This window comes from Puma concolor, chromosome C1, assembly GCF_028749965.1.
Source record: "Puma concolor isolate L17-30 chromosome C1, mPumCon1.1.hap2, whole genome shotgun sequence".
Taxonomy (NCBI): domain Eukaryota; kingdom Metazoa; phylum Chordata; class Mammalia; order Carnivora; family Felidae; genus Puma; species Puma concolor.
In genome coordinates this window covers 20218234-20233468 of record NC_141674.1, presented here as the reverse complement: position 1 = coordinate 20233468, position 15235 = coordinate 20218234, and the positions used below count along the sequence as shown (strand labels likewise).

Here is a 15235-nt window from a genome sequence, read left to right as displayed (position 1 = left end):
GAGACACAGAATCTGAAGCAGGCTCCAAGCTGTCAGGCTGTCAGCACAATGCCGGTCGCAGGGCTTGAACCCAAGAACCGCAAGATCATGACCTGAGCCGCTGTCGGTCGCTTAACCCGACTGAGCCACCCAGGCACTCCCTAATTAGTCTTTTCTTAAAAGACTCTAACCAAGGGTACAATGACCTTGTGTTGCCAAAGCCCATGGACCACTATTATCTTCCTCAACTTCCCAGCTGCATCTGACAGTTTGCTCCCTCTTCCTTCTGGAAACACTCCCCCCACCCCCCGCCCCCACCCGGCCTTCAGGCCATACACAGGTCTCAGAAAACACAGCTCTCCACGGTGAGAAAAAAAAAATCCAAGACGTATCTTTTTAATGTTTATTTAATGTTTTGAGAAACAGAACACAAGCGGGGGAGGGGCAGAGAGAGAGAGAGAGAGAGAGAGACAGTATCCAAAGGAGGCTCCAGGCACTGAGCTGTCAGCGCAGAGCCCTATGCGGGGCTCAAACCCACAAACCGTGAGATCATGACCTGAGCCCAAGTCGGTCGCTTAGCCCACTGAGCCACCCAGGCGCCCCAAAAAACCCAAGCTCTAAAACCTTGGAGTCCAGCTTTACATGACCACCCCCCACAGAGGGGTCTCCTTCTCCTCCTCCTCCACCGCCTCCTTTAGAAAATGAGGGTGAAAGCAAGAGCAATAATAATGACCACTGCCCTTCCTCTACTGAGCACTTGCTGTGTGCCAGGCTCTTTGTGTCCTGAAAAACACCTAGGAAAGGCGTTATTAGAGGCATATTTTCTGTGAATCTAATGAAACTTGAACCTCAGCGCCCTTCACTTGCACATCCAATGCTTTGGGAAGAGGCTGGGCAAGGTCTTCTTTATATAGATATAGATATAGATATAGATATAGATATAGATATAGATATATAGATGTTTTATAAACGTTTTATAGATATTTTACAGTTATAGATATTTTATAGTTATAGATATTTTATAGATACATTTTATAGATATAGATATTTTATAGAGAGATATAAATACTCATAGTTCATGAGTTCAAGTTTGAGCCCCGCATTGGACTCTGAGCTAACAGTATGGAACCTGCTTGGGATTCTGTCTCCCTCTCTCTCTGCCCCTCCCCTGTGCACTCTCTCTCAAAATAAATTAAAGCTTTAATATATATATTCTTTTTATTTTGCAAAAATAAAAAGTTTAAATTATAATTGCTCAAGACCACTGTTTGCACTGTTTTTTGCCCACTCTATCCCACTTCCCACTATGAGTGATTCCCAAGACACCTGGGAAGAACCTGGGTGGTGGAGGAGAAAGAAGGACATGTAAAGAGAAGAAGCAAATCTGTACAAAATTCTTTAAATCATCATTAAATTGTCACTTCATAGTGATGCCAACTCAAAATGGAAGTTCTCTCCTATAAAGAATATGCAGCATATACAATTATAAATACTCCATGCATAGAGGCACCTGGGTGGCTCTGTCGGTTGAGCGTCTGACTTCAGCTCATGTCATCATCTCACAGTCGGTGAGTTCGAGCCCCATGTCAGGCTCTGTGCTAACAGCTCAGAGCCTGGAGCCTACTTTGGATTCTGCGTCTCCCTCTACCTCTGCCCCTCACCTGCTTGTGCTCTGTCTCTCTCTCTCAAAAAATAAATAAACGTTAAAAAAATTTTTTTAAATAAATAAATACTCCACGCATATATTTCTTTTTTGATAGTAATTATGCAAAGTAGAATTTATCAAAATTCCTACTACAAACCTATAAGCACGACTACAAGTATCAGAAACATCTGTGTGAAGTATCCTGGCTATCAAAAATAAGACATGTTTTTATTCCTAAAAAAGAAAAAAAAAAGAATAAAACCTGTTTTTGATCAACCATTCCAGAGGAAAGACAGAATCATCGCTCCATTTTCACTGAAGGAATTTATTTTAAAATTTTTTTAATTTTTTAAAATATTTATTTTTGAGAGAGAGAGCATGAGCAGAGGAGGGGCAGAGAGAGAGGCAGACAGAGGATCCAAAACGGGCTCTGTGCTGACAGCAGAGAGCCCCATGTGGGGCTAGAACTCACGAGTGAGATCATGAACTGAGCCGAAGTCTGACGTTCAACCAAATAAGCTACCCAGGTGCCCCTGAAGAAATAAGGGGGAGGGAGCCACAGTGGCCCAGAGCAAAAGTCAGAGCCCCAGCAGGGTGAGGAAGGTGGCCATATGGCATGGGGTCCAGCAAGGTGAAGAAAGTGTCCCTGAGTGGGAGGGGGCAGCCAGACACAAGCTATCAGAGCCCAAGTGGGATAAGGAGGGCATTTCGTAGGGAATCGGGTGGTGGTAAATATGGGAGACTGATTATAAATAGATCCAATAAGTGAATAAATTCAGAATGATGAAAGCCAGATTTCTCGGTGTTGGAGAAGGGAGTTATAAATATAAAAAGGGGAGAATGAGAATGAACCCTGTTATAGTAGATTCGAATTGCAGGTAATAGTCTGAACCCATGTTTTATAGTATGTATAAATAGATATAGAAATAAATATAACTGTAAGTGTGGGGGGGTGTGTACTCTCCTTAATTCTGGAAGGGCCTGGGAGCAGTGACACCCTCATAACAGTGAGCAAGTCCAGGTTTCTAATTACCCTCCCAGTACCCAGATCATGGTTTTTAAATACTCCTCTCCACTAAAAGATTGAACCAGAGCTTCTTGGAGTACTGGTTGATTGCAGGGGTTGAAAAGAGGTATCTGCTTAGACCGGAAAACAAAGGATGTTCAAAGAATGATGGGGCATGACAAAAGGACAGACTCCAGCTTGAAAGAGCTCCCGTGGGCCAAATCTGTGACAATCTGAGCATTCAAATAAATAACTATAGTAACAGATTACAAGCCGCTAAACAAAATAGGAGAACATGAGTTCATAAATAAATACACACATACATGCATTCAAACTATGAGAAGGTATGTATCTACATTTTCAAAATACCTCCTCGCAAACTACAGATTCATTACAAAGGGGAAGAGAGTAAGTATAGTGGAGAGGCCTGGCAGACATCACCTTACTCGGGTGACCAATGAGAACCACAGGACAGATGGAAATGTGTGCTATCTGATAGAATGAATCAAGAACACCTCACTTCTGTGATATTCCTGCTAAAGGTACATAATCTGAGTCTAATCACAAGGAAGCCTTAGACAAACCCAAAATTGAGAGCCTTGCTACAAACTAACTACAACTCTTCAAAAGCGTCAAGGTCGTGAAAGGCAAGGAAAGACTGAGGGACTTTTCCTGACTGACAGAGACTAAAGAGACATGACAGATGCAGCGTTGAGATTGTGGACGGAGCCCTGTCTCTGGAATACTTCCTCTAGAGCATTTGCTGAAGCTTAAGTGAGGTCTGAGATTAGATGGGAAATGGAAGGGAAGAGGCAAGCAAAGAATGTGCAGCTAAAACACGTAGGCAAATATCGTCAAGCAATTAATCAAAGTATTGTGTTATTCTCCCGGATTTGTGACATTCATGTTTTTCTGTCAGCTTATTTTAAGTTTGTAATTGGCAGCGATTAGTTTTCTCATTTTATTAGAAAATTTTTTTTTTAATTTTGGGGGGCACCTGGGTGGCTCAGTCGGTTGAGTATCTGACTTTGGTCAGGTCCTGATCTCACAGTTCGTGAGTTCAAGCCCTGCATCAGGCTCACTGCTGTCAGTGCAGAGCCCTCTTTGGATCCTCTGACCAACCCTTCCCCCCACTCCTCCCTCACTTACACTCTTTCTCCTAAAAAGAAATAAGCATTTAAAAAACAAAGATTTTTTTTTAATTTTTAAATAATCTCTACACCCAACATGGGGCTCAAACTTAAAACCCCAAGATCAAAAGTCACATGCTCTACCTACTGACTGAGTCAGCCAGGCCCCCCCATGTTTTCTCACTTTAAATATTCACTTTCATACCTGATTTTCTATTCCTAAAGAGGGCCTTCCAAATTGTAGAAGCTTCAGGGCCCATAAACTCAATATGCACTATTGGCCTTTCTTGTACCTTTTAAAGATGAGGAAACTGAGGCACAACAATGTAAAGTGACTTGCCCAATGACGCTAAGTGATGGGGCAGGATTTGAACCTGAGGGGTCTGACTCCAGTCTCCTTCGAGGGGATGCTGAAGAGGTTTCAGTTGTGGAAGGTTGTGGAAGGAACTTTACAAATGTAAGGATTAAGATTATTCACAATCGAATGAAAGATGTGCACCTGTTTGTCTGCTGGGGCTTGGTTCCTTAGGCAGAGGAAAGGGAGGAGCAAAGTCCTCCTACCGAATGCCAGAAACTGCTTAGAATTTCACATCTAGGACCTCACTGTGTTATTGTCCCAGATGAAGCTCCTGAGGCCCACAGAGATTAAGGGATCAGCCCAAGGTCACACAACTGGAAAATGACAGAGCCAGGAGCACGTGCCAGGGATGGTGATGGCTGCCCAACCGTGTGCTATAGCAGAAGGCTTGCCAAGCTGGGCTTGCCAAGGTCCATGAACACGACACAGCCGAGGACCTTCCCACCCTCTCCTCGACCCCATGCCCCACCGTCCTGAGACAGATGCCCGGGACAGAGTTGCCACGTGGCTGGCGGCAGAGCAGCGTTTCTGCCCGGATCATAAATCGGCAATATCTGTGGACCAGGTAGCTGCGAGGTGGAGACCCGGGTAGCCACCAGCTCTGGAAAACTTAGGCTACACAGATCTGGCTGAACAACTGGGCCAGCGGATCCAGGGGAACAAGCGAGGAACTTGGAGTCAGACAGATCTGGGCTCTGTCTCTTCTTGGTGGTGTGACCTTGGGCAAGTCACTTCACCTCTTTGAGTTTCAAAAAGTAAGAATCTTGTCTCATAGGCAAGCTCTAATATTAGACTGGAAAGTTCTTGCCCCACAGGAGGTGCTCAGTAAGTAGCAGCCATATTTCAATATCGTTCCAGGAGGGCTTCTCAGCAGACACAGCCTTTCGGGAGCTTTAGGAATCCAGGCTGAGGAGAGAGAGTTCTTCAGGACCTTATTTCTGCAGCCCCCCCCCCCAGAACTGGAGTCAGAGGAGGGAGGCCTCCTAGTGTGCACAGTGGGCAAAGTCCTCCCAGCCCCCCAGAGTCCTGGCTCCCTTCCCTGCAGCCTGTTCCTTACCAACAACAGGAGCAAAGCCCCAAGGTTAGGCAAACAAGTCAGTGATAAGGCACTTCCAGGTTGGGCCTTGCATTCAAGGCTTGTCCAGCTCTGGGGTTGGCTTCCCAGCTTAGTGAGAGTCCTACAGGCACCAATAGGGAAACCTGCCATGACCACCTGCTGATGGTGCACCTGAGGCCTTGGTGCCCTGGTACAGCCTGGGTTAATGACCTTGTTTATCCACTTGAGTCATCCGATAAGGGGCAGTCGGGCCAGCGAGCAGGCAGTCCTGTACCCTGCATAGGCTGCTTCATTGACTAAAGTGATATCAGGGCCACGTGGAGCTCCCAAAGCCCCCTCCCCCACCACTTCCCCACCAATCCTGCAGGGTCAATGCAGTGTTTCTTTTTTTTTTCAATGAACATGACTTCTGGAGTCAAGGTTGTCAGGCTGTTCCCCCCTCCCTCCCACTGGGGTTATAAATAGCACCCACAGCGCAGAGCAGAGGGCGGGAGAGCTGGGAGGAAGGAGGAGCAGATCCCCAACCATGAGTTCGAGCCAGCCAGGGACCTGCTCGTGTCGGGGTGCTGCAGGCCGCCCGGCCATTCTGTACGCACTTCTGAGCCCTAGCCTCAGGGCCAGGCCCTCTGTGCCCCCAGCCCGTAGTCATTGCCTGTGCAGGCAGCACCGGCCTGTCCGGCTGTGTGCTCCCCATCGCACCTGCCGGGAAGCCTTGGATGTTCTGGCCAGAACAGTGGTCTTCCTCAGGAACCTGCCGTCCTTCTGCCAACTGCCCCCCCAGGATCAGCAGCGGCTGCTGCGGGGCTGCTGGGGCCCCCTCTTCCTGCTGGGGTTGGCCCAAGACACTGTGACTTTCGAGGTGGCTGAGGCACCAGTTCCCAGCATACTCAAGAAGATCTTGCTGGAGGAGCCCAGCAGCAGCTCAGGCAGCGGCCAGCTGCCAGATCGACCCCAGCCCTCGCTGGCTGCGGTACAGTGGCTTCAGTGCTGCCTGGAGTCCTTCTGGAGCCTGCAGCTGGGCCCCAAGGAATATGCCTACCTGAAAGAGACCATCCTCTTCAATCCTGGTGAGCTTCTAGACACTCCTGGGGCCCAGCCAGGGAAGGCACCTGCTAAGGGCTTCACGTCCGTTATCTTTTTGGGTCCTCATTATCACCAAAAAGCCACCTCACAAAAGAGGCTCAGAGAGGTTAAGTGATTTGCTGAAGGTCCACACAGCCAGGTAGGGGCAAAGCAGGGATGGGAACTTAGGTTTATTCATTCCCAAGACTAGCCCTGGCCACTCTATCTAAGAAAGTGTCCTGACCCTCAGGGAAGGTGGGAGTTGGGGGCGGGAAGATGGGCAGACACAGCTGTGCCTCCGTCACAGAAAATTCTGTGGGTTCAGGAGGACCCCATAGAGAAGAATGGAAATGTGAGATGAGAATTCCTCCCCAAAAAGCCCTAGTGGAATATCTAAATTATAGTAACTATGGTGATAGTAATGAATATTCATATTATGCCTGCCATATGTTAGGCTCAATTATAAGGGTTTTGCATAGACTAGCTGATTTAAACTTCATAACATACCTAGGAGATAGGTACTATTATCTCCATTTTACAGACGAGGAAACTGAGGCACAGAGATCAATTTATCCAAGGCCATGCCACTGATAAGTGACAGTGCGGGATTCAAACCCAGGCAGCCTGGCTCTTACCCATTACTCTGGGCTGTCCCACAAATGGACGGATAAATAAAATGATAAATAAACAAATGGGGGAGGTAGTAATGGCCAACCCTGCAACCTCAGGGCTTGGGCCAGAATTGCTGCCTGGGAGTGGGGTACTCACCAGCCCTCTTCACCTTCTCTGCCCACAGGTGTGCCGGGCCTCCACGCCTCCTCCCACGTTGGACACCTGCAGCAAAAGGCTCATCATGCTCTGTGCAAGGCCCTGGAGACCTGGTGCCCAGCAGGCCAGGGCCGCTTGGCCCGTGTCCTCCTCACAGCCTCCACCCTCAAGTCCATTCCGCCCAGCCTGCTTGGGGACCTCTTCTTTCGCCCTATTGTTGGAGACACTGACATCGCTGGCCTCCTCGAGGACATGCTTTTGCTGAGCCAACCTGTTCCAGCCCAGGCAGAGATCAAGTGTAGGCTGGGCGGAGGCTGGCAGCGCTGACTTGGCCCAGCTGTTCCCGGGGGTGGCCTAATGCTCCCAGAGGGGGCAAGTCTGTATAGGCAGCGCTTCTGGAGTAAGCTGGTCCTCGCCCAACAAGATGGGCTTTGGGGCTCCGCACCCACCACACCTGTCCCCTTGGCCGTCCTTGGTTTGACATGGTGCTCCAGCTCTCTGGCCATCCCTTAGTGATTTTTAGAGCCTCTGGGCCAAGATTCCTGTCCCCTCCCGAGGTGGGGATGGAAGATTAGATGACCCGTTGGGCCAAGAGTCCTAATGACTTTGTATAGAACTTATCTAAGTTATTGGTTTTTGTAATAAAAGGCATGACACCCTTGGAGCCTGACACTGTAATTTGTGCATGTGGAAGAGACTGTCCCACCTCCAGGGTCTACCCTGCCCCTATCAGAAGGAGTCCAAGAGAAAGAAACCGTAAGGAGTGCTGGAGCCACTCGGGGAACTGGGATATTAATTTTTTGGTGTGGAATGCTTGTTTCATTTTGGGGGATGAGATTTATTTTGTACAGGTCTGAATCCAGGGGATGGGATCAGTTCAGGACCCCCTCACTTCCTGGCGTTTATCTTTGGGGCTGGGGGTGTCTCTCCCTCTCCCCAAATCCGCTACTGACCCCTCCCTTGACCTCTGACCCCTACAGGCTCCCTCTCACCTCAACGAGCGTCAGATCACAGCCAGTGAGGAATACGAAGCAGTCCATTCCTAAACTAAAACAGACAAGGTCACTGGAATTCCTGCAGTTTGGGGTCGCTCACTTCCACCACCCATGCTGATGACAGAAGAGGATAGTCCACTGCTCTCCCAATGGGAGGGGCAAGGGCATCTAGGGTTGACCTGGTGCAGCTGCTTGGAGGCCAAGGCTGGCTGAGGTTTAGCTGCCACACCAGATGTTCAAGTCTGAGACACTTCCATGGCAGTTAGTTCACAGATACTGCCCTGAGCTCCCCCCTACCCCCGAGTTCCCTTCCGTGGCCCCCTGTCCCAGCCCTTCTCCTGGAATCCATTCTCATTGGCCACAACTAGAGGGGCAATGCTTGGCATAGCCATGGCCTTCGGGACCGCTCCATTCAGTGCATGGCTTGTGTCTGTTCTGATTGGTCAATGTCTGGCCCTCAGTGTTTGTTAAATATTTTGAATATCACCCAGGTTAGGGTAACTGACCTGCAGGCAGGAGGGAATGATAACAACACGCATGCCTATAGGACCCCCTTTCAGGCCTCCCTCCTTCTTTAGCAATAAGGCCTGCCCCTACTAGTCCTACCCCCTTCACCACCGGTTTGGATTCTCTTCATGGGGCCAAGTTAATTATTGCTCAATGAGAGGTCATTCACTCAGGGACAACAGTTGAAGAGTTGTCATTCAGGCCTCTGCTGAAGGCCCCCAGGATATGGACCACAGGGAACTAACCATATACCCATTCTGGGCACCCAGTGCCACAGCAAGGGCACCCCATCCCTTACCCAATCACCTACTCACCACTCAGACACCCAGAGTGACAGAAACGCACAGCTCACACCCTACAACAAAGATACATACAACTCAGACCTACAGCTCTCTCTCTGTCTCTCTCTCTCTCTCTCTCTCTCTCTCTCTCTCTCTCACACACACACACACACACACATACACACACACACACACACACACAAAGACGTACAAGTCAGACACACCTACAGACCCATAAAACAGAACCACCATCCACTCACACACAGCATGGAAAAGCACAGCCAAGATGCACTCACTCAGTGACATACAGCAGACCCAAACACAGGACAATAGAGACATGCACCCAAGCCAGATGTTCACACATACATCCCTATGCCCAAGGGTGGGGCACACGCTATGGAGACACCCTCCCACTGGGGAATATTCTCCATGTTCTGTAGGTCACAGGAAAGAGAACAGTGGCCCCCAAAGTAAGCAGACCTGTGTCTGCACATCTTCATGGTTTACGCAGAGCCTGCTAATCCAGCCCCAAACTGCCTGGCATTTTGGGGCCTCAACTAACCAATCACCCCCTTTCCCCATGGTGACCCCCAACATCTACCCTCCTCTCAGACAGGCCATTTGCTCAACAGCTCCCCCAAGCCAGGACGTAATCAAATTCCCAAATAGAAGCATCCTTTAGAACCCAGAACAGGCCCTGCATTCCTTTGCCCCCTAACCTCCCACCAGAACTCCCCAACTCAGACCTTGGGCCGCCAGTCACCTCTCCCTGCCCTGCCCTTCCCAGCACTTTGACAGACACCGCCCATTTCACCTTGCAAATGCATGAGGCAACTCTTCTAAGAGCAGATGCCTTGTCTCCCCATAGGAGCCAAATTCAGAGGATTCCTGGATTTCAGGTCATTCTATCTTCTATGTTCCTTCAGTAACTGCCTCTGTTAGTTTACTGTTGCACCTCTCTGAACCTACAGGCTGGATCTTTCTGCCCTTTCCTCCTCCAACCGTGAACAGCCATTAGAAAGTGCTCCTCTCCACTACCCACCCCAGCCTTTTCCCTCAACTTATCTAATGTTTCCATCATCCAAATAGCTTCCCTCATTAGCCCTATCTTCCTCCTTCGCAAACTTCTTCCCTACCCCTCCACATGGTCATGGAGCTATACTTCTGTCTGTTTCTCATCTGTATCTCTTGTGTTGCTCCCTGTGCCCTGTCCAAACCTTCTGCAAGGAAGATAAAGACAAATCTAGCAAGACTAAAGAGAGAATTATAATACAATGTAATATGAGCAAGAATGCTTTCTCCATGAAACAGCAGGCCTTCCAAAGGTGGGGGACAGTGTTCCATTATCAGCAGCTTACAAGTGGGAATTGTGTCTCATAACCAGAGAGGGAAGAGGACGAAACCGGCTCAGACAGGGTATGCAACTTACTCAATGACTGATCACTATCTGTGCTGAGATTTGAACTCAGGCCTGTGTGACTGTGGAGGCCAGGCCCTTGCCACCAGCATAGGCTGGCATGAGTCATGGCCAGGAGCAGGCTGTCTGGAGCCAGCTCAGCCACTGTTTACTGACCATCAGCCATGATCCCTGTGCTCAGGCCCAGCCAGGGATGACTCACTAGGAATCAGGAGAGTAGCTGTGGCTCTGGGTCAGCGTTGGGTGCCATTTTATTATCACCATTATCTCTACCTTTATTAGCCTAATCACTGACTGCTTATTAAGCAGTCAGGCACTGAGCTGATGTGTGCTGTGTCATGTGCCAATACACCCTGACTTTCGGTGTCATAGAACCTATGATACCAGCAAAAAGCCAACACCCACTATCCATCCATCCATTCAGGCCATCATTCAACATCTCTCTTGATGATCACTTGTACTAGACCTTGTGCTAGATGCTAAGGGGCACAAAATACACAAGATACAGTCCCTGCATTCACTGAACATCCTGTCGTTGGCAGAGAGAGACACATAAGTAATTGTAACACAGAGTGATCTGAAATGTGATAGAGGTATGTTCAATGGGCAGCAGGAGCTCAGAAGAGAGAGTGATTAAATCTGCCTGGCGGTGGAATAATGCTTCAGCCAAGTGGTCACTGCTCTGAGCTAAAGAGAATGAACAGGGGTTTGCCAGGTAACCAAGGGATGGACATTCCAGATAGAGGGAATGACAGGTGCAAAATCACAGAGGTGACAGAAAGCAAGGGGTTCAGGTAACTGCAGATGGTCTGGGAGCAACTTGGGCCCAGGGCAGCAAGAGATGGGCCTAGAAAGGTGGACAGGGACCATGTCACAGAACAAGGCAGCAGAGAAAGGCAATCCCAGTGAAACCGATGGAGGCAACAAGGCTAAGATCTCAGGGGAATCAGGTTTAACAGAGGGGATCATTCATTCATTCCTGGCAGGTCATTCTAGGTGATTACTAAATAATAACCAGCTAACATTTATTGAGAGTGATGCTCTCAACATATTACATGGGTTCCATTGCTTAATTCTCACAATAACTGTGAGGGAATTATCATCATTGTCTCTATTTTACAAATGAAGAAACTGAGGCACAGAGAGGTTAAGCGACTTGCTCAATGTTACACAGTTAATAAGTACAGTCAGGATTAAAACTCAAATGGCCTGAACTTTGGCCCTATGCTCTTAGTCACCAGGCTGTCTTGTGTCTTTAAATTTTTTTTTCAACATTTATTTATTTTTGGGACAGAGAGAGACAGAGCATGAACGGGGGAGGGGCAGAGAGAGAGGGAGACACAGAATCGGAAACAGGCTCCAGGCTCTGAGCCATCAGCCCAGAGCCTGACGCGGGGCTCGAACTCACGGACCGCGAGATCGTGACCTGGCTGAAGTCGGACGCCTAACCGACTGCGCCACCCGGGCGCCCCTCTTGTGTCTTTAAAGGCCAGGGATTATCTGGGGCACCCGGCTGGCTCAGTCGGTGGAACATGCAACTCTGGATCTTGGAGTTGTGAGTTTGAGCCCCACGCTGGGTGTAGAGATTACTGAAAATAAAATCTTTTTTTTTTTAAAAAAGGCTAGGGATGATCAACTGGAGAATAAATGACAGTACCTAACACCCCTTCCCTTCCCCACCACACTACAAGGTGGAACGAGAGGGGAAATGTAGCCTCGGTTACCCTTGGGTTTAAGTTTTTGATGAGAAGTCTGGCCTGTGTGTTCCCCCAGGGAAGTGGCCCCCCTTTCCCTGGAGACAGTCCCCAGCCACACCCAATGGCACATTCCCATGTTAGTGCCAGGAATATTCTTTGAATCAGCGGGGATTTACTGAGTCTACTACAGACTGAGTTCTGGAAATTTAGGCCCACAGTGGCAATGGTGTGGAACCATAAGTGCATACCTTCTTGGGTCAGCTAACAACGCTTCCCGAGCTCACATCTTGCTTGCTGTAACGCATTTACTTTTCTATTTTCAGATTTTTCAAAATATGGTTTTAATTCAACCTTTTCTGTATAATATACAGAAAAACACACAAATCACGCATGTACAGTTTGATGAGTTATCACAAAATGAGCCCCTCCCTGTAAGCACTGCCCAGCTCAAGAAATAGAGCTTTAGCAACACCCCAGAAACCATCCTCATCACCACGCTTCCCCTCCCCACTAAATGGCATCACTATCCCTGGTTTCCAGCATCATAAGTGAGACTGTTTGCCTTAAACTTTGTATAAATGGAACCGTACAGCATATACTCTTTTGTTTGTCTTTCACTTCCATTATGTCTGAGAGTCATTCTGACCCATTCATATTCATTGCCGTAAAGTATCCCATTACTACACTACAATTCACTTATCCAAGATACTGCTGATGACCCTTTTGGTTCATCAAATAATATTTCTTTTTTTTTTAATGTTTATTTTTGAGGCAGAGAGAGACAGGGTGTGAGTGGGGGAGGAGCAGAGAGAGAGAAAGAGACACAGAATCCAAAGCAGGCTCCAGGCTCTGAGCTGTCAGCACAGGGCCCGACGTGGGGCTCGAGCCCACAAACCGTGAGATCATGACCTTAGCTGAAGTCAGACGCTTAACTGACTGAGCCACCCAGGTGCCCCTCAAATAATATTTCTGAGACTATTCCTGCACACACCTTTTGGTGCACAGATGTTTGCAGATCTGATGTTGTATAGCAAGAAGTGTCATTACCAAGTCATAGAATGTGTGCTCAACTTAAGTAGATCTGGTCAAGTTTTCCAAAATGGGTGTACCAATTTACACTTCCATCAGCAGATTTTAAAATCCAGGTATGTAAAATGATCCTATCCACAATTACCCAGACTCCCATTAGAACTTTTTTTCCCTCAAACAGGTGTCTATTCGTGATCAACACAAAGTAAACATTTGCTTTATTGTTTTTTGAAATGAATTGTTTTCCCTTTTAAGATGTTTTACTAAAATTGAGTAAAACAAAATAGCATTTACAAAACATATGTTAAGTATAGGGGCGCCTGGGTGGCTCAGTTGGTTAAGCATTCGACTTCAGCTCATGTCATGATCTCATGGTTTGTGGGTTTGAGCCCCATGTTGGGCTCTGTGTTGACAGGTCAGAGCCTGGAGCCTGCTTCGGATTCTCTGTCTCCCTCTCTCTCTCTGCCCCACCACCGTTCTCTCTCTCTCTGTCTGTCTCTCAAATAAAAAAAATTTTAAATATATGTTAAGTGTAAAGGATAACAGTACAATGAACCCTCATCATGTCCCATAAATTTTGAAGTCACCTCCCTCCTAAAGGTAATGATTACCCTGCATTTGGGGTTAATCATTTCCTTACTTTTCTTTCTTATTTTAAGTAATATTTATTGATGTATCACTAAAAAGTAGTTTTTAGTTTGTATTTTTCAACTTTATATAAAGAATTCTATTTCCTACTTGCTCATTTTCCCTCATCATCATATACCTGCTGAAAAGTACTAAATGCCGGGGGCGCCTGGGTGGCTCAGTCAGTCAGGCATCTAACTTCTGACATCGGCTCAGGTCATGATCTCACAGTTCATGGGTTTGGCCTGTGCACTGGCAGTGCGGAGCCTGCTTGGGATTCTCTGCCCCTCCCCCGCTCGTGCACTCTGTCAAAATAAATAACTTAAAAAAAATCGTACTAAATGCCAACTTTTTGCTCTTACAATCACTGCATCTATGAATACTCATATATATTGTCATATAAAATACAAATCTGGACTCAGTAAGAAGAGACTTCTTTTTAAATGATTGTTGCAAGCGAAGAAAGGAACTATTGCAATGGAGAAGAAACTTATTGCCATGGGACCATAAGATCTACACGTGCCTTCAAGGTTGAGACAAGAGGAGTGGATCATTCATAGGGAGGAGTAAACAGGGCTAGAAAGAACTGGGTCTGAGGAAGTAGGGTGATCAGAAATGGCAGGATGAGACAGTAGATCAGAAAATGTTTTACCCTGAACCCAGCCTGTTCTCAGGAGGGGTTGTGCGCTGGCTCACCACTTGGTGGGTGGGTGGGGGAGGCAAAGTTCAGGGACTTGGGGGAAGGAGAGGAGCTTAACCAAAGTTTGGTTAACAAGCATTTGGTTCTGATTGATCAGTGGGGACAAGCAGTTCATCTAAGCGTTTACAAGGCAAAGACTGGAATTTGGAGTCTGTGGCTAGCCTTGACATACATACGTACACAAGGGAGCACCCGTGAGTTTTATCTAAGTCATATAAGGAGGCGTGTTTCTTTGCAGTAAGCTGTGTTCTAGAACACAAAAGGGTGGGATCGGGTTTCTTAACCTTCACCGTTTTCCAGGATCACAGGGCTGGGTGAAGCTCAACATTGTCAATACAGGGACATATGCAAACATTTAAGTATATACAGAGAAGTGGAATATGGGTAGCTTCACTTCCTTCTACTGGGTTATGTCGTATTGTTTTCCAAAGTGGTTGTACTAGTTTCCACTCCACAGCAGTGCATGGAGATCCAGTTACTCTGCACTATCACCAGTACCTAGGATTTAAAAATTTTTGCCAATCTGGTGGATGTTAAGTACGTCTCACTAGATTTCCTTGATTATTAATGCGATTGATGCTCTTTCATTGTTAATTGGATGTTTAGTCCACTTTTCAGTTGGAATCTCTTTCTTAGAGATGTGTGGGAGTCCATGAATACGCTTTGGAAGAAGTGGATGAACCACTAACATGTCTCTAAACTGAGAAAACTGAGATTAGGTGTGGGAAATCCCCAACAAGTAAAAATCTTAAAAAGTACCCCTCCCTCAGGCTTCTAATTTTATCATCATCAGAGTCTTATGAAAGCGATCTGTAAACACATTTCCCAAGGGATGTTTTCATCATCGCCGGCTGCTCTCTGTGGGAAACGGACCCCAAATCCCGCGCCTTCTCAGCTCCTCAGCCACCACCTGACGGACTAATCACCAGTTACACATCATTGCACCACGGCGGCCTTGGTGCCGCGATATTCTCGCG

At 47.4% G+C, this 15235-nt stretch overlaps 1 protein-coding gene across 1 annotated transcript; it reads left to right on the top strand.

Annotated features, from left to right (window-relative positions):
- Window positions 1-5649: 5649 nt before the first annotated feature.
- On the top strand, window positions 5650-7669 carry NR0B2 (nuclear receptor subfamily 0 group B member 2). Its single transcript, XM_025912666.2, has 2 exons — window positions 5650-6242; window positions 7034-7669. The coding sequence occupies exons 1-2, from the start codon at window positions 5702-5704 to the stop codon at window positions 7330-7332; spliced, it is 840 nt and encodes a 279-aa protein (XP_025768451.2). The 5' UTR covers window positions 5650-5701; the 3' UTR covers window positions 7333-7669.
- Window positions 7670-15235: the final 7566 nt, after the last annotated feature.

Coding starts and splice junctions, on each gene's coding strand:
- NR0B2 (XM_025912666.2), top strand. CDS start 5,702: ATGAGTTCGAGCCAGCCAGGGACCTGCTCGTGTCGGGGTGCTGCAGGC. Junction 6,243..7,033: donor GACCATCCTCTTCAATCCTG/GTGAGCTTCTAG, acceptor CTCTGCCCACAG/GTGTGCCGGGCCTCCACGCC.